This window comes from Lucilia sericata, unplaced genomic scaffold (genome assembly GCF_015586225.1).
Source record: "Lucilia sericata isolate MDLA Ls3-8-SP2 unplaced genomic scaffold, ASM1558622v1 Contig001336F_arrow, whole genome shotgun sequence".
Classification (NCBI taxonomy): domain Eukaryota; kingdom Metazoa; phylum Arthropoda; class Insecta; order Diptera; family Calliphoridae; genus Lucilia; species Lucilia sericata.
Window position 1 is genome coordinate 14,886 of NW_023995280.1, and position 20,471 is coordinate 35,356.

At 29.4% G+C, this 20,471-nt stretch overlaps 1 protein-coding gene across 1 annotated transcript in view; it reads left to right on the forward strand.

Moving 5' to 3' along the window:
- Positions 1 to 702: 702 nt before the first annotated feature.
- Positions 703 to 20,471, forward strand: part of LOC119611008 (nipped-B protein-like) — a 114,926-nt gene continuing 95,157 nt past the window's right edge. The window contains exons 1-3 of the mRNA XM_037966457.1: positions 703 to 1,099; positions 1,228 to 1,304; positions 1,370 to 1,544. Coding sequence (XP_037822385.1) covers positions 1,238 to 1,304; positions 1,370 to 1,544 — 242 coding nt within the window. The 5' untranslated portion in view covers positions 703 to 1,099; positions 1,228 to 1,237. The remainder of the gene's footprint in view (positions 1,100 to 1,227; positions 1,305 to 1,369; positions 1,545 to 20,471) is intronic.

The window sequence follows — 20,471 nt, forward strand, 5'->3', positions numbered from 1 at the left end:
TGTCGAGTGAGTATTGACAGATGGCAGAAATTAAAACAAACAAAAGCTACATAAATTTTGACTACCAATTTATTAAATTTAAAAATATAAAAAATAATTGATTGGATTTTTTTTCACAAAATGAGGATTATGGTACTAGTTGCGTTTCCCTATGGTAATGGTCATATGTGCGCGTCACAACGTAGAAGACGGCTGCCGCCGGACAGGTAAATACCTCATGTGGGTTCTTTATATAAAAAGGTTCCGGAACAGAATTTTTTTGGTTAATCGCGTTAACAACAAAGTAAATATAAAATATAAAACAATACTATTTAATTTATTAACATTTAATAGAAAAAATATTATTGTTATATTAAGTTTGTACATGCGTACCAATTATTCATTATTATATGAAAAATATTTGTTTACAAAATGCTTGGTATTTTCAGATTTTTTACATAAATTATTCAACAACTAACGAAGTTTTTCTCTGATTTAAGGGAAATTTTTAAATTTAAATATGTAAACAATAACAAACTCTGACATCAGTGCGTACCAGTCAAGTGAAGAAAAAACTAATCAGCTGATTGAATAACACCACCTTATCTGAATTCGCCTTGGTTTAAGAATTAAATATACTCCAGTGCCGACAACATAACAATTAAAAATTCTATGTTATGATTTGACAGATATATTTTGTACTTTCAAAGTTGGCTGCTGTGACTTAAGTTTGTATTGTGTTCTTTGCTATCGACGTCGCCATTTATAATATTTAGTCGCGAAATATTAAAATTTTGTGAATTTAAATGTTTTTATTCTTGCGAATAGTAAAAATTAAAATATTCTTTTTACTTTTAAAATATCCCTAAACGGTTTACATTGGATGTGTCAATATTATACATAAATGCAATAAAGCAATTATAAAATGTTAGAAGATATTTTGCAAGCAATATTTGGATTCTTGATAAATTTCACTAAAAAGAAAAATTAGAAAAAAAACATTTTATCTCATATAATTACTTTATCTGAATAAACAATTCTTTAGTTTTGACATAAACAAATGCTATTAAAAGAATATATTATAATTGTAAACGTTTAAAATACCAGAACGTCTGCATAGGTAAGGACTTTTTTGTTTTTCTTTACGAACTACTTTCATACATGCAAATGTACATCTTTACATGTATGGATGAATGTGTGCATGACTTTAAAATATTGTATTTTTTTTATTAATTTTAAACTAAAAAGTGTAAACAACATGAGTGAACGCGACGTACCCAGTGTACCCGTGACTACATTAGCGGGTCTAACGAGTTTATCCGACTGTAAGTGAATATGCCTAATAAAAATATTGGTGATTTACTAAATTTTTTATATTCAATTACTATAGTGCTGAGTGAGTTACCAGTTTCTGAATCTTTCGGAAATACAACATCATCATTAAATAGAACGCTCCTGTTCCACACTCTTGTAGCCAGCGAATCCAAAAATTTATTATCAGTACGTGATGACAATTTAACAAGACAATTGGTGCAAGCAATTGAAAAAACTGATCCAGAAAATATGTAAGTTTTATGAAGTTATTTATTTATAACCGGTTTATTTCCAATCGATATTAGATAAAATTAAATAGTAATTAAAAATACTAGTACCATTTGTAAGATAAAGAATAGATTTGTTTGGAACAAACCTCTATTCCTGAAATAATTTGTATGGTGACAATGTTTATTACTGTTTATAACCGCATACTCTGTAATGATCACCAGCCGCAAAAAACTTTTTTTATGTCGATTGAAATTGTTGGGTTTACAATTTTTTAAGCAGAATAATAACATTTTTGAGAATACTAAAGTGAATACAATTATAATTTTAAGTAAAAAATCAAAAAAGTTCGCCAAAAAAGTTCGTAAATCATAAATTAATTTTATAAAGCATGTAATACATACAAAGAAATCGTATGAATATTAATTTGTTAACTGAAATTACAAATACTTTTTAAAATTAAAAAAGTTTTTGTGTGATAAAAAAAATATTTCGTAACTTCCAGCATTTTTATTCTAAAATTAAAGAAATATTTTTTAAACGAACTAATTAAAAAAAATATTTTGTAAAATAAAATAAAATTATTTTGCATTATACTAAAATATTTCGTACAGTTTCGTAGATATTCAAGACAATTTCGTGGTGCGAAACAACGAAGCATTTCGTACAATGTACGAAAGTTTCCGTATATACAGTGCTGTGCAAAATAATAGACTTATTTTTATTTGTTTAAAATATTTCGTAATAAATATTATTTTGAAGTTTTAATTATTTACTCAAAAACTACATTGAATATACAATATTTGCAATAATACATGTTTTTTCTAAAACTATTTTTTATTTTTTATTTTTTACTTCATAAAACACCAAAACAAAATATTTTTTTTATTCATATTATATAAATTTAGAACCAAGGTGCTCATCATTTTTGTTTAAAACGCATTGAATACTTCTCACTAAGGAGAACTATCCGGTTTTCTTCGACCGGTTTTTTGCTACGGAGTTAAAAAGCCCGGTTTGCTGCAGTAGAATAATTCGGTTTAACGGAAAAATGCATTTTTTTAATATTCTTTCGTTAGTTTTTAAAAATAAATATAAAATAAATTTTTTCTTAGTCTGATGAAAAATAATTATGAATTAAATTTATCGTTATTTAATTCATAAATATTTGTAAAATTTTTAGACGACCATCGATTTTCTGAAGGAAGTCTATAGGAATTTAGGTTTATATTGATCATCATAAAATTTAGTTTACGACATAAGTTCATTTATAGACTGTTCTGAAATTAGCCTTATATAGGCATTGGGTCAAATGCGGTCCGATTTTTAAAAAAACTATTATTTGTGGATCTTTAAAACATACTCCGGAATAATTTTATAACGATTGCTGCATAATCGAGGCACTTACGAGTATTTAAGCGGGGCTATGTGGCTAAAAGTAACCAATCAACTAACCATCTTTCATCTTGCTATGTACCAAATTTTTCCCAGATGTCTTTAAACTTCTGATCTGTAATTAATCTAAAAGTGGTTTGAGTCTATTGGAGTCCTTTGAGCTTAGTTAAGCACTATTATTTTTGGTTTTTACTAACATTACCTGATTCTCATAATATAAATTATAATGGTATAGGGTATAGAATTCAATGTAATTCCAGATTTTTCCAGTTGACGATAAATAATTTTACGATAAATAATTACACCTATTTTTTCAAAAAGTTAAAAAATTGAATATCCCGAAACCCATTTTTTGAAAATAGTTAAAGAACTTACTAGGATTGCCTGTATTAATTATTATCATTTTTTAATTAAAATTGCTTTCCATTGGTATTTAATTTCATCCAGGATGAAACATTTCAAAATAAGTCTATTATTATGCACAATTCATAGAATACCACTAAAACAGAAAGAAAAATTTTTTTAGTACTTTTTTATAAGTACTGACAATACCAAAAACAATGGTACCAAAATATTTTTAAAATTATAATTTTTACGAGAGATATATCCAAACAAATATATTTCTTTTTAAACAGTCTATTATGTTGCACAGCACTGTACATAAAAGGCATGGATTATTTTTTAATAATTATAAAAACCTGCTTTTATAGTGAAAAAGTGCTTTGTAAACAATGTTAACTTTAATCGTTTTAGCATAAGGTAGTAAATACGGTATTGACCAAAATAAAAGCAACACTTATTGAAATTTTCTTTATTTTTAAAAGCTTTTATTTAACTTGCTTTGTTATTTTTATACCCTACACCACTAAAGTGGGGAGAGTATTATGCGTTTGTAACCTAACCTTGTAACACCCAAAAATATTGATCCTACACCTACCTGAAAGTATAACAATCTGGTTCGATATTCATGTAAACCTTGACGAAGCCTATTAAAAATGGTTAAAATCGGTCCATTTTTTTTCGTATAGCCCCCATACAACTGAATCTCCCAAATAGGGATTTTGAACTTATAATTATGTTAAATGTTCACTCCAAAATTCGCAAAACTTAGTTTCATATAGTAAGTCTTAATGATACTGCTGATTTTCGTAATGGTCGGGACTCATTTGATCCTATCCCCATACAAAGTTCCCTTAAGAAAATGACTTGATGGTCAAAATTCACTTATAAACACTAATATCACGATGATATTCTGTATAAAAACTTTAATGTAGACGTAAATTCCTCTACCAAAAATTATAAGGATTGGACCATATTTACCCTTTGCCCCCGTATAACCCCTCTTTCAGAAAATCGCTTTTTTTGTCAACAAATTGTTAAAATTTTTCAGAATTAAGGTAAAAATTTAATTATCAACATTTTTAACATAATCGTTGGTGTAGGGTATCATATTTTCAGCCATTCTTGACTATAAATTCTCACTTATTATTATTATAAAATCTTTATTAGTATTCAGTATGCTTATCTATTACAAATACATTATAATAAATTACATATTAATTCTTAAGTGCTCTACAGTTTTTGATTTGAACATATTACAATTTGTTTAATCCTTTCCAGAATAGTGATCTTTGCATTGCACAAGTCCTTGCTCGCTGTAAACTATAGTCTTGCACATTTCTTAGGTTGTATTGCCGTGCCTCTCCAACATAATTTAGCTGTTCATATAAATATTCTGGAGCATATTTTATTTTCATTTTTATAATTGTCAACTCAACGACAGTGTATTAACCAAAACATTAAAAAGAACTCTGCTTTAGTGAAACTGCTACAACATATTTTTGATATTTCTTGTTCCTTATATAATCTAAGAACATCTATTGCTAATCACAATTTTTTCACTTTCTTATTTATGTTTTACATTTTTGTTAAATTTATATTTTTTTAAATTTACAATTATAATAACCCAAGTGGCACAGCTGTTTATTTTATTGATAAATATAGCAAGCCAAAATACTAGACATTTTTTCATGGTAAATCTATTACAGCGTTGTATATTTAAAATTAATACATTTTGTTGATGTAAATAGTATTATTTATAATATGTAAGTAGGTTCTTGATGACAGAGCTACCGCTTTATGTACCAATTTAACTGAACCACGATCTCGAGAATGGCAATAATTATACATATATAATTTCTGAAAGTGGCAAAGCTTACTAACATGTACGAATTAAAACAAGAAAGTATAGTCGCACATAGACGGCCATAATACAATAATTACGAGTACATATAATCAGAGATGGGGGTAGTGCACTAAATATTTAGTTAAATCAATATTTCACTAGCACTAAATATTATTTCAAAAAATATATTTTTCACTAATTTTCATCAGTTTAGTGGTAGTGAAGCTTATATTTTTAGCACTAATATTTTTTAGTGATAATTTTATTTTTTTAACTAAAACTCAATTGAGTGATAGAGTAGAAAAAAGCACTACACTCAAATAGTTAAAAATTTGAACAGTCACTAACAAAAGGCAGCAATAGTTTTCTTTGGACTAATTTTTTTTAATGAAACTTAAAGAATTTTTAAGATAATAAATGAATTATTTTTTTAAAAGATACATCCATTAAAATGGAAAATTCAGATTTTGATAGCGGCGACACTATAATGGACCCTACATAAGCAGTTACTCCAAAAACATACTTCATGCTTTAAAAAGAAAAGAAACACCTGAATTCCAAAACTGTTCCAGTAGAACGATTATTTTCTTTTAACGGAATGGTGGACTCTCCTCGGAGAAATATATTAATGTATCTCGATTGCCACTTCAGCTGCGTTGCCAGTTGCCAAAATGATGTTGTTACTGGATGTTTTTATTCAGCAATAGCTTGGAAACTTTGTAAATAATGAATGTTTTATTCATTGACTTGAATGAATTCATGACTTGAACCATTTCTAGACTGACTTATTAACTTAAACTTTCAATTTAGTGAAACATTTCTACTTTGAAAAAAAAATAGTGCAGGAATATTTTTTGAACTAATAATTTACTGTAGAAAAAAATATTTCACTAGGCTGTAAAAACAAATATTTTAACTATTTATAAAATATATTTAGTTAAACATTTTAAATATCACTATCACTATTGTTGAGTGAGGCTTATATTTTTCAATTCATCACTAAACTTAAATAAAAGTAGTGAATAATTTTGAACTACCACTAATAATTAGTGATAGTTAAAAATTAGTGCACTACCCCCATCTCTGCATATAATTAAAATATGTACAGTGGCGGCCATGAGGTTAGCACATTTGGTATCTGTTAAATATAAAATCAAATATTTCCTATAGTTCTTAACTTTTTTAACAAATTCTTTTTTATGCGTAACACATGTCCTTCGAGGATCACGACACATTACATTTTGTTCCACTACTTTGATGCAGATAGATTTCTTTCTTTCCAAAGTACATCTACCCCCAAAAAAATCTGGACATAAGTTTAGCACAAAATAAAAAAATCATTAAAAAATTAAAAATAAAGCAAAGAAACTGGATAATTTTATGTAATTTCACTTAAAATTTTATATTTTGTAGAATAGTTGCACATTTTGATAATATCATTTCTTCTCCTGGACATAATCTTCACCAGAACCCACTAGAAATTTCATGACATAAATTTTAACTTTCAGCCCATAAATAGGCGAAATTCTTAGGAATTTGTGTTTTATTTGTTGCACCATTTCGTTTAATATGTTCCCTATTGGATTGGGATCTAGAAATTATTCTGGGGGCTGCAAACATGTCAATCTCGCTCGCTTCCAAGAAGCTCCTCTCTGTACTTTTAACATATTTTGGGTCATTGTCGACCAAAAAACGCCATTTAACTGAACTTTTGTCCACTCATTTTTTTACTAAAATATTTAAGGGTCTATTTTGATAGTCATACTGATCCATTTGTGCATCCACCTTGCGTATAGAACCTCCACTAGCCCGGAAAACGCCTCCGAATTCGTCATATTTCACCCATTGTGTTTTATGGTTTTAAATGTACACTTTGGTTGTTGCTGCATGTTTGGAGTACAGCATAATTAAATTTTTCCATCAAATTTGATCCTATTAATCTTCAACTAGTATCCTCCAATCATGCAGATAAAGCTAAAGTGTTCCAGAGAAATCATATATCACAATGGGGGGAAATTTCATGGTATTCATTGCATTTTCTTGGCATGCTGTTGGATGCAGAAGTGGATCCGTATGACTATCAAAATAGGATCTTAAATACTTTATTAAAAAATCGGAGGACAAAGATGGCGTTTTTTGGTCGACATCGACCTAAATATGCTAAAAGTGCTGAGATGAGCTGCTTGGAAGCGACCGGGATTGTCATGTTTGCAGTGCCCAGTATATTTTCTCGATTCCAATTCAATAGAGAACATATAACATGATATGCACCAACAAATAAAAGCAGAAATCACCAAGAATTTTGCCAATTTATGGGCTGAAATTTCTAGAGGGTTCTGGTGAAGATTATGTCCAGGAGGAGGAATGATATTATCAAAATCTGCAACTATTCCACAAAATATAAAATCTTAAGTGCAATAAGATAAATATAACCGGTTGTTTTGTTTTATTTTTAATTTTTTAATGATTTTTTAATTTTGTGCTAAACTTATGTCCAGATTTTTTTGGGGGTAGATGTACTTTGGAAAGAAAAAAATCTACATGCAACAAAGTAGTGGAACAAAATGTAATGTGTCGTGATCCTCGAAGGACATGTGTTACGCATAAAAAAGAATTTGTTAAAAAAGTTAAGAACTATAGGAAATATTTTATGTTATAGGCAACATATACCAAGTGTGCTAAAATCGTAGCCACCACTGTATGTTGAATTTTTCTTTAATTATATTTAAAAAATATTATATGAAAAATTGAATATATGAAATCAAAAATGGACCGATCCTCATAAAATTTAGTGAATGGATGTATTTTAGTATAAATTATATTTATTCTGAATTTTATTGTTTATTGTGGCACTTTTCATACAAAATAAATGACATAAAAACGATTTCAATTATTTTTTAGCTGCATTTTATATACCTCTTCTCACCAAACAATTTTAAAATCAAACCAAGATGATTTTAAACTTTTTTAAATGTCAAAAGTAACACCTCTGTATACTTTGTGGTCAGGCACGGCTGACCCTACCAATGTGTATGTGGATTATTTTTTATAATAAAGAATTTAAATAGCTTTTTACCATAATTTCCATATAAACAAATCGTTGTTGACAAAAAAGTGATTTTCTGAAGGAGGGGCAAGGGTAAATATAATTACTAAAGAATGTTAAATTATCTATAAAATAAATTTTTGAGAAGGATTTTGAGCTGAAAACATTTTATGGGTCGATTACCAAACTTCAGTTGTGAGTACCAGCAGTCAACGCAACTGACATAAAACTTGGCATTGAGTTATCGATATTGTGTCATCTGTGGTTATTTTGACAGACTAGCAATTAAAATTGTAAACAAACAATCAAAAATATGGATGAAATCTTATATTATAGATAAATTTCTGAAAAAATTATAGAATAAATTAGAAATGAAGTTCTAAGGATTTTTTTAGAAAGAGTTTTAAAAATTGTGACCATTCAATTTGAAAAGTTTCTGGAGAGTGGAGTTTTTTTGATTCAAAGTTTCTAAGGAATATTGTTTTTTTACGAAATTCCACACTATTGTCTTAAAAACATCTCAGCAACCACAAATTTCTAGTTTCCAATTTTTGGAAACTGAATTTTGCAGCTCTCGGTTGCCAGTTGCCATATGTAATTTCATTTTGGCAACTGACAACTCCACTGAGACTCGGTTACTATCGCGAATCGACCCATTAGGTCCATCTACAGATACCGATAATCTATAGATTTTAGGTCAAATTACGAGTAATAAGTTAAACTAAATTAATTTCATCATAAAAAGTTAACAAAATGAAACATTTTTAAAAATTCAAATTTATATTTAACAGTTTCGAATATAAATGGTTGAACCTAAAGAAAAAACCCGGATATGATATAAATTTCGTTAATTTTATCTCCGTTGGTAGTAGATTTAATAGTTGCAGTCCTCTGTAGAATAGTGCTCTTTTCATTTATTTATTTCATAAAACTTACAGTATTTCGTTGATTATACGGCTGTATTTGGCTGACATACATATGTTAGTTGATCTGTTAATTATTCTGGTGCATTTCCCATTTTCAATTTGTGCATAATTATCATTGTACTAAGTTGAAGCCTCAGTCCAACATTTAACCATTTTAATGTGTCCAGCATAAGTTGTATTGTTGTAAACCTACTGAACTTTATAATAGATCTAATAGCTTTATTTTGTAACTTTTATATTCCCTAAATTTGAATATACATACAATATTTGTAATACATGTTGTTCAGCTCCACCACAATTTTCTAAGATTTTATGAAAATAAATCAAAATATTTTTAAATTTAATGAGACGTAGATCTCTCAGTTTTTATTTGTGTAGAAGGATTTATAAAAGCAAAGTGCTCGTAGATATCAAAAAAGTGCCTATATATATTAGACTGACCGGATTTTACATGGGGAGAAAAAATGTTCGTCTGAACCCCACATAATGATTCCACTTTCCAGATATTGAGATATTTGAGCTCGATCGATTAAATGAAGTTAACACGTGCCGCTCGTCGCTCAAAGTTTGAAAAAAATCCAAATTTTTAGACAAAAAGCTAACATATGAAGCTCGAACTCCAGAATGGTAAATAATAGAAACAACCTTAGTATCTCAAAACAAAGCTAACATTGTTCTCCAAAATATATATTATATACATAATTCTTGTTACAACAGCTTTTGTCCCCAAAAACCTGACCTGGTCGCGGTAGGAGAATACTTCGTATATTTTGGTATTATGTGATAAATGTTGCTATTAGGTTAATATTTTTACATATTATTGTTAAAAAATCATAATGTATGTACATAGATTTAGTATTTCAAAAAGAAATAAAACACACAAATTGGTTGAAATATGTAAAAGTTATTAAAAATTTCCCAGGCCATTAACGTGTCTCAGAGCACTTGATTAGGAAATGTGGAAAAAAATTTACTTATTTCGGAAAATATTCTAGAAAAATAAGGGTTTTGCTGCGGAATTTTAGATAGCTAAATGAAAATTGGCACATAGCTTCTCCTTAGACAAAGGATTTTAGACCTATCAGCCTGTCTTCTCTTCTTTTGAAGACACATGAGAGACTGATAGATCTACATCTAAGGAACAATATTGATACTCGCCTCATTAGTGGCGCTCAACATGCCTACCATAAGGGTAAATCTGTTGAGAGTGCACTGCATGAGGTGGTAAGTTGTGTTGAACACGGCTTGAAGAATAGGTATTATACTCTGGCTGAGTTTTTGGACATTGAGGGAGCCATCAATAATATAAGGATTGAGGATATTAGAAATTCGCTTATACGGCTCGGAGTTCGGGACTTCCTGGTGAGTTGGATAGTCTGCATGCTTAGCAGTAGAATTATTAAAAAATTTCTATCCACGATCAGTGACATCATGGAGACTGCACTATATGAACTCTCGCTTTGGGCGAGATTAACTTTGTGTTAATCCTTGTAAAACGGACTGGTACCATTTACCAGAAGGTATAAGGTAGACAATTTCAGATTGCCAAAGTTAGATGGCTTCGAATTAGGTTTATCTAGAGGAGCTAAGTATTTAGGGATCTTCCTTGATAGGAAGCTGTCATGGAAGGAAAATACTCAGGAAAGAATGAAAAAGGGTCTCAATGCCTACTACACATGCAAGAATTCCATAATGAAGAATTGGGGTCTGAAACCAGATATGGTAAATTGGATTTACACATCGGTTGACAGGCCTATTCCAACTTATGGTTGCATTGTCTGGTGGGATACATTGAGACATTGGCATTACTGGTGCCATTAGAAGCACTCCGCATGCGGCCTTGGACATCATTCTGAACCTGTCACGTATAGAACATTTTGTAGCGGGTGTGGCGGCTTGGAATCTACTAAGACTCTACGAGTCTTCGTTAGTCAAACCTGTTCGCGACAATCATACAAAAATTTTGTACGAAGTAGGTCTGCTTGATCAGGGTAATTCTCTTCGCGGAATTACGGATTATGATATCACGACTCTAGATTTCGGGGAAACACCTTTGATAGAATTTCCAACTAGGGATGATTGGCTTGTATCCGATAGACTGACGGAACTGATACGGAATCATATCGATCCGGGGTCGGTTGTGACAATTAATGTTGATAGTGAAGCTGCTCTTAGAGCATTGGATTGTCACACGGTACACTCGCACCTAGTTGTAGATTGTAGAAATGCCCTTAGGGACATTATGAGGCTGTTAGAGTCCGACCGAACTCAAAATTTCGTTCGGTACCGAACACCTAACCCGAACTTTGTTCCGTTTTCAAAGTTCGGTGAACACGAACTTTTTTTCTTAAATGAAAAGTCCATTTATGATTAAAAAGTAACAAATTTATAATATTTAAAACCAAAATATGAACATCCGGAAGATTTTTTAAAGAGGGTCTTTAATTGGCAATTGGGTCAATTATCAACTAATTCCGAACTCCAGAGAGTGATAAATTTCTAATAACAAACCATTTTTGTGAAATGCATATATCTTAATACTTTTGTTTTTGGTTTTTAAACAATTTATTGACAATGATATAATACCGTCAAAATATTTCATCGTATTTTTGTATTTATCATAATATTGTTATACATGATCATATTATGATCCAATGTGATCAAAATTTCGTTTTAAATATGTATCGAAATCAAAATGAATTTTATCGAATCAGTAAAATTACAGTTTCTGAAAAAATAAAAAAATATATAAATATAAAGATAATAAATATACTTACTGCCGGTCTACACTAGGAAACTAATTTTGGGAAACTTTTGATTTTGCGTGAGAGAGAAAGAGAAAGAAATATCATTCATCTCTCTCGTGGTACGGGGTTTCTCGTACTCGGAAACTTGTTTTGTTTTGTTATTCTTCTCATTCATACAAAAACAAATCAATGCAATTAACACGTAGTTTCTGAAACTAAAGTTTCTATGTGTAGACATTAAAGAAACATTAAAAGAGAGTTAATAAAAAGTTTCTCAACTAAAGTTTCCGTGTGTGGACCGGCACTTAAAATACTTACAAATTTCAATTTGCCGATTCATATGAAATTTTGGTTCCATTTTTAATACCAATCAAACTGCAACAATAGTTTAGGCCCTATCGTTCTTTTAAGAGACAGACTGACTCACTGACTCACTGACTGACTGACTGACTGACTGACTGACTGACAGACAGACAGACAGACAGACTGACTGACAGACATGTATAGATCGTTTTAGAATAAGGACCTAGATAATTTCGATATTACAAATGAGATCAAAGATTTATAATCGAAACTAATTTAAAAAGTGATAAAATGTTTCTGGTTTACAGTTTTTCAAATCAGCCGAAAAAACGAACAGTTAAAAAGGCGTTTTGTACCTATATCGGAAATTTATTGTACATCCAAGATGTATGATAACATACGATAAATAAAAATGTTATAAAAAGTTCGGCGTTCGGTGTTCGTACAAAATTTCGCCGAACACCGAACATTGGCCGAACCTCACTTTTTACCGAACTCCGAACCCGTACCCGAAGGTTCGGTCGGACACTAGAGACTGTTTGTTATTAGATTGTGTTGGGTGCCAGGGCACTGTAATGTGCATGGTAATGAGGTTGCGGACGAACTAGATAGATTAGGTTCGAACCTTGATATAGATGACAGGGAAAGGATGGTAAAACCACCCATTTCTCACTATAATAGGTTGATATTCGAAAGAATACGTGATGTCATTAACCAGTCCTGGAATATTAGATTGGATTGCAAAATATCAAAGGCCCTGTGGCCAAAACTTGATATGTGTGCTACCAAAATACTTATAGGACTGGACAGACGCAGTCTAAGGGTTCTGATAGGGATTCTAACTGGACACTGCTGAGTTAGAACCTTTGTCAGTAAGTGGGACAGTAGTGTACCGGACTATTGCAGGTTATGCGAAGATGAAGAAGTAGAGACGATCGAGCATATTATTTGCCAATGTTCTAGGATACAGAACCTCAGGCTGAAATGGCTAGGGAATAGGTTCCATGGCGAAATGGGGGAAATTGCGGGACTTAACCCTCGCAGTCTACTAGGTTTTGTCAAGGGAATTAGTCACTTCTTTAACTGGGCTTTATAGGGGGACATGGATTTTCTTTATTATATATAATTAATTATTTATTTATCTGTATTTAATTATCTATTCATACTTGTGTTGTGGTAGTGTTTTGGCTTCTCTGTTTTGAATCTTCACTTCTTGAAGGGAATCACAATGGACCTTATGGTCTCCGAGTGGATATACACCGTTTTTACGGTATATAACCCTTCTTAACCTAACCTAACCTTCTCCTTAGCATAATAATTAAACCGAAAATATCGTGTAAACTAAAGCCACCTTCACACGAGCACACAAGTAATATGATCTGTCAAAATTTTGTGTAGAAGAGAACGGATGGGATCGTCTAAACGCAATATGTAATGAAACCATCACACATTGAGAGAAAATACGGATGGAAAATTTGACAGTCGTATGGCTCTCTTCATTTTTTGAAATGATTAAAAAAACAAGCAAGTCGCATTAGATCAGGGATGTATTTTTATGTAAACACATACAAAAAAAGTGAAACAGCTGTTCCATCTTACTTTGTTATTGTTTTATACCAATCGTGTAAACACAAAAAATATAAATCATACGACTTTTATTCTCTTTTTTGTCATACGGATGGAATTTCATTTTACTTTTTCATTAGACTTGTCGTATGTAAAGTGTGACAGTGTGAAGGGCCCTTAAGCGAAATATTGGAGGTCAAAGGTTACAAAAAACGGTTTTTAGAGAATATCTCGCTTATTATGGGTCATACGCGTTTTGATGTTATAATTTCTATAGAGAATTGAATTTCCTATATTTTCATTGAGTAATATTTTCGCATAACATTAATTGTTTTTGAGCTATAGTGCATTGTTTTTCATTGCAATGACATTTTCAAATTTTAATATTTTTAACTTCAAACATGTAATATCTCATTTTTTCTTTCTAATCGTAGCTAAAAGTACATAATTAATTTCTGTTACATCCCTTATCACAGCAAAAGACAGATTTTAACATAAAATCTAAAAATTTTAATTTTAACGTTCACAAATTTGTAAATAAAATCCCAGAAAAATTATACTTTGTGAAAAAACTGAAACCTAGGCATTATTGGTTAATGTATGAATTGGACAGCACTATTTTTAGGCAATTTGGCCCGTCTGTCAACCATGGCACATAGGTCTGGCTTATCATGTTTTTTGGCCAAAACTATGCAAATATTTTTTTCACATTGAAAATTTATATGTATTAATTTGTGATAGGTTTATATAAATTTTCGCATTTTTAACCCTTTTGTGACCAATTAAAATTTTGACATTACATATTATTGTAATTTTTTATTTTTTATGCAAAAATAAGCTTATTTGTAATTAAACTGGAAAGTTATGTTAAAAGTTTTAACTTAAAACTAATTGATGCAAATATTTCCCAACAGATTGGTCTAATATCGATTTTCTATATTTTTCTCAACACTTTAACCATTTTTGTTGTATTATTAATTAAAGTCTATAAACCAATTCAGATCATATTTTTTTAAATAATGTCAATTTTTCACTAAACGGGCAAAAAATATTAAAATTAACTGATGGCAAATATTTCCCAACAGATTGGTCTAATTTTGATTTTTTTATATTTTTCTCAACACTTTAACCATTTATGTTTTATTCCTAATTAAGATCTATAAACAAATTCAGATCATATTATTTTTAAATAATGTATATTTTTAACTAAACGGGCAAGATATATTAAAAATCATTGATGGCGGATATTTCCCAACATATTGATGTAATTTCGATTTTTTATATTTTTCTCAACACTAAACCGTTTTGTTTTATTCTTAATTTAAGTCTCTATAAAAATTCGAACCAAAAAATATTTTAGAAAAAAAAAAATATTTTTTATGCGAAAACTATATTTAAATTTTTTTTTACTATATACAAATTCGAACCAAATAATTTTTTAATGATTAAAATATATCTCATATATTTTGTACCTCAGCCATACTTTTTTATATTTATCGTTTCACAAGTAAAATCTATATTATCATCAATTATTTAAATAAGTAATATGTTTAATGTATTCTTTCTTTAACTAAAAAATCTGTTAGAAAAGAATAAAAACAACATTTTAGAAATATAATTTTTTCAAATTTATGAAAATATTTTGTGTAATGTGTAGTAGTTTTTTCCAAAAAACAAAAGTCTATTTCATAATCTTTCATTTCATTTACCTAGTAGCAACATTTATCACATAATATCAAAACATACGAAGTATGCTCCTACCGCGAACATGTCACGTTTTTGGGGACAATAGCTGTTCAGCTCCACCACAATTTCCCAAGATTTTATGAAAATAAAACAAAATATTTGCCAAATGTAATGAGACGTAAATCTCTCTGTATTTATATATTTATTATTATTATTATTATTATTATTATTATTATTATTATTATTATTATTATTATTATTATTATTATGATGTTATTATTTTATTATTATTATTATTATTATTATTTATTATTATTATTATTATTATTATTATTATTATATATTATATCTATATAATTATGATTTATTTTATTATTATTATTATTATTATTATTATTATTATTATTATTATTATTATATTATTATTATTATTATTATTATTATTATTATTATTATTATTATTATTATTATTATTATGATTATGATTATTATTATTATTATTATTATTGTTATTATTATTATGATTATGATTATTATTATTATTATTATTATTATTATTATTTTTATTATTATTATTATTATTATTTTGCCTCGTAGAAGTAATAACGCCTGGGGCACGTAGTGCTTATGTTGACGATCAGAAAAGAAGTGTTTTTTAATTTACAAAACGTAAATTGGTGGCAAACAATATTTAGGTACAGTTAACGGTTTACTCTTTAGAATCTTCCAACAAAGTTGTAAATAAAGCGGAGCTTAATACGATTCTAACGTTGCAAAAAATAGTATTTGCATATGTTACCAAAACAAGTGTAAACCATAAATCGAACTTGAACAATAGCTGTTTGTAACATTGTTTGACATAAAGTAACAAGAATTATGTATACTATGAGCAATTATCAAAGTTTTTCAATTTTAGTGTTAAAAAAATCAAAATATTTTTTGATGGCACATATATTTTGTGTGCGTTAATAATTTCGATCGAGGGGCCAAAAGTTATAGCGGTTTTCATCTAAATATTTAAAAAAATCTTAAAAATAGGCTGACTTCCAAAACTTCAGTTGCTTTGTATACGAACAAAGTGTAGTGTTTCATAACGCCGCAGTACAAAACATTGACAATGCATACTGTTTCAAAACGTTATCGACAAGTATTAGAAACGCAGCGAAATTGCAATCAGAGCATCAATTTTAAAGTTGATGCTTGTTGAAATTATTTGCTAAAACTACACAAACAGCTGACTTACTAAAAAAAAATTTGCATCTTCTATATTTTAGAACGTGAAAATAAAGCATCGTTTCATTTCAGTATTTTTTAACTTGTTGCTTATAGTTTTTGAAAAATTGAGAATTAGTAAAATTTAAGAAAAAAAACTGTTAATATATGAATTCTACGTGCTTGATTTATAAAGAAATGCAATTAAAAAATTATAATTTGAAGGAATTAAATATTTATAGAGTTATGCTTTTTATTTGGCCCAAAAAACCTATGTACAATTATTTAACCCCTGTTTTACAATAAAGTATTAGGAAAACTTGCAAATGGTGATAATTTTGACGAATTTTGAGCATCATCCTTGATGTGCCTTGGCAAAATGTGTTTAGATAAAACTGACATCTTACACGGGCATTATAAATACATGCGAATGTGCCGCGCCAAAAACTGATTTTTTAAAAAATTTACGTTCAAGTTTTCCAACTTTTGTAGATGTCGTACCCATCTCCTATTCAGGGCACATTAACGAGATATATACCATAATGTGTATAATTACATCAGCTAACCATCGTTGTATCAATTTTTGTATTTTATGAAGGGGCGTCAGCGCCCGGTCAAAAAAACTAAAAAATTCAAAATTGGAAAAAACCTGGTGACAAATTTCAACATCCAAATTCTAATACGTAAAGTGAAAACATACGGATAAGCTTGTAAAGAATTTATTTCCTAAGAGTCTTTAGTTAGCACAATAACGAATAGTGTCTAAAAGTTAAAACTATGGACAAAAAATTAAAAAAAGTGGAAATAATTAGTTAGTTAGTTCTATTATTTACCGTTCTGGAGTTATAGCGTCATAAGTTAGCTTTTTGTCCAAAAATTTTGATTTTTTCAAACTTTGAGCAACGAGGGGTACGTATTAACGTCGTTTATTCGAGCTCAAATTTCGGCTATCTCAATATCTGAAAAGGGGAATCGTTATGTGTGCTTTATCCGCATAATATATGACTTGAAACCTTTGCAAAATTATTGTGTATTTTTAACTTAAATTTGAATTTAAAATACCTACGAATAATTTTACTGCGTGGTTTTGACTATTTACGCGAAGCGTTCTGGATTTTCTGATGTTAATTTAATATTATTGAACGACAAAATCTGTGTATCACGTCGGAATGGAATATTTACATATATTTAAAATTAACTGGATCATATAATTTTTATCCTATTCAAACTCATTAATATCTCCATTATTTACAATTATTATATGGGGGAATTCATGTCAAGTGACCCAACTCAAAAAATCGATTTGATGAAATTTGCACCATGGTTAGTACTATTGGATAGTACGGCAGACACAAATTTTCAGCTGTATAGGTCAAGAACTGGCGGACTTAGATGGGGACAAAGTTGGACATTTTGGTCATACAGGGTTTTATTCAAATGAGTGTAATTTTTCACCTATTGGTCCTAGCAAAATTTGTCCAAAGGAGTTTAGATAGCTATTTCTTCATTGTTTCCAAAATTCTTTTTTAATTTTTTTTTAATAATGTTTTTAAATTATTTTCAAAATATGCCCTCTTTTTCTCAAAATTCTTATACAGTTTCCTTTAAGGTTTTGTAGTCCCATAATGGGAAGCAAGTTTTCTTTAAGGTTTTGTAGTCCTATAATGGGAAGCGAGTGGGATATCTATCAAAAAAATTATTTTTTAATAATAATATTTGGCACTTAATTTTCCCCAATTTATTCAAAATTAGACCATTACCTCAGTTGACACCAAGTTCTCATTGAATACGGTTGACTTTAATACTCTCTCGCTTGCTTTTATAAACTTAAATAAAAAATAAAAATATGTGTTTATTTTTGTTTTTACTCTTCGCGAATTTTGTATATTATTCGGATATAAATAGTGTTGATCATGTCCTCCTCGGGAGGAAATCCATTTTCAATACTGGATCCGTATAAACAAAAAAGAACGCCATCACCAATACTATAGACTTCCCCAAAATTGGAGAAAAAAGCAACATTTGAAAACAACAATGTCCCAAAACAAATTTCTAAAAACTACAAACCTAGCAGGTGTCTGTCAAATGGAAACCTATTACATTCTACACTTAACATTATCAAAGGAGTTATTTTTGCACCAACTCTGAAAAATTTAAAGGAGGATGAAATTGTTGATGGTTTAAAAGATCGAGGAGTCGTCGAATGCAAAAAAATAACAAAATTCATTGATAACAAAGTCACTAACACTTCTTCTTCTCTCCATATACTAAACTTTAGTCGGTATAAACTATCAAATGAAGTTAAAATAGGTTTCTTAAATTGTAAAGTTGAACTATATATTCCAAATCCTATCCAATGCTTTAAATTAGGACATACTCGAAAACATTGTGGTGGTATTGAAAACTGCGATATTTGCGCTTCAGCACTACACGACCCAACACCCTGCACTAAAATACAATGTATAAATTGTAATCGTTTTACCAAAAAAAAAATTACCAGTTTTTAAACAGAGCCAAGAAATTTTGAAAATAAAAACACTAAACAATTGTTCTTATAAAGAAGCAATGGTACAAGCACCAAATATACAACAATATGACATTCCAACAGAGGATTTAAATTATGCCATAGAAGAAAGAAAGAAAAGACTGAAACCACCAACTACAACCAGTAAAACCGCTAATTCTTCAATAAGTACTGATAACAATCATACAACAACAAACACTAATAAAGAACATCCAAAAACTACACCAACAGAAACACCTAATAAAATACAAGAATAATTAAACAAAACTCCTACAAATACTGAGTACACATCACACTTTAGCAAAACAAATCAAACTCATACTTCAAAACACATACCTATCAAACCAAACAAATAACACCAAATTATCATCTACACTGAACAACAAAACATACTCATTAACAATAACACAAAATAAGGATAAACATACGAAAGACAAACCTACTACGTCATTCAAAACAAAAACAACTTCATTAACAGATAAATCTTATAATCCTTGCAAAATCACCGAAAGGAGACCTGAAGTGGACTCCTCACTTTCCCACATGGAACTATAAACTACCCTTTTTATCATCAAAATGGATATCAAAATTCTTCAATGGAATATAAATGGTTTTTATAATAATCTTCATGAACTACAACTACTAATACGTGAAAATTCACCGGATATTATTGCTTTGCAGGAAACCCACCATCATATTAGTTCTATAAAAATTAACGGATATGCTGCATCATTATCTAACTGTACTACAGGTAGACATGGCGGCTCTGCTTTATTTTTTAAAAACAATCTTAAATATGAAATCAAGAAAGTCACAAATTTTTACGTTGAAGTAAATATACATTTCGGCTTTAAACTTAAAGTTATATCTATATATCTACATCCCACAGAACAGATAAATACCACTGAATTAACATAAATTTTAACAAACAACAGTCGAAACAGAATAATCTTAGGAGACTTTAATGCTCATTCTAGACTATGGGGATCACCCAGAACAAACCAAAGAGGCTCCTTAATTGAAAACATTTTAACAAATTTAAACCAATTTAATATTATTAAATGATGGTAGGCCAACCCACTTTTCAACAAGATCAACATTTACTCATATTGATCTCTCATTAATATCAGCAGACTTAATATTCAATTCTACATGGAACATAAGCTCTCAATTGCATGGCAGTGATCATTTCCCCATCCAAGTAATTATACAAAAAATACAAATTCTAATATATCTTATGGGACAAACTTAACTCGTTTTAATATTAAAAAAGCAAATTGGCCAAAATTCTAAATTTTTTTCGAAAATACACCTACCAATATTACATCAAACAACTCAAACAAAGAAGCCGCTCTGCTTT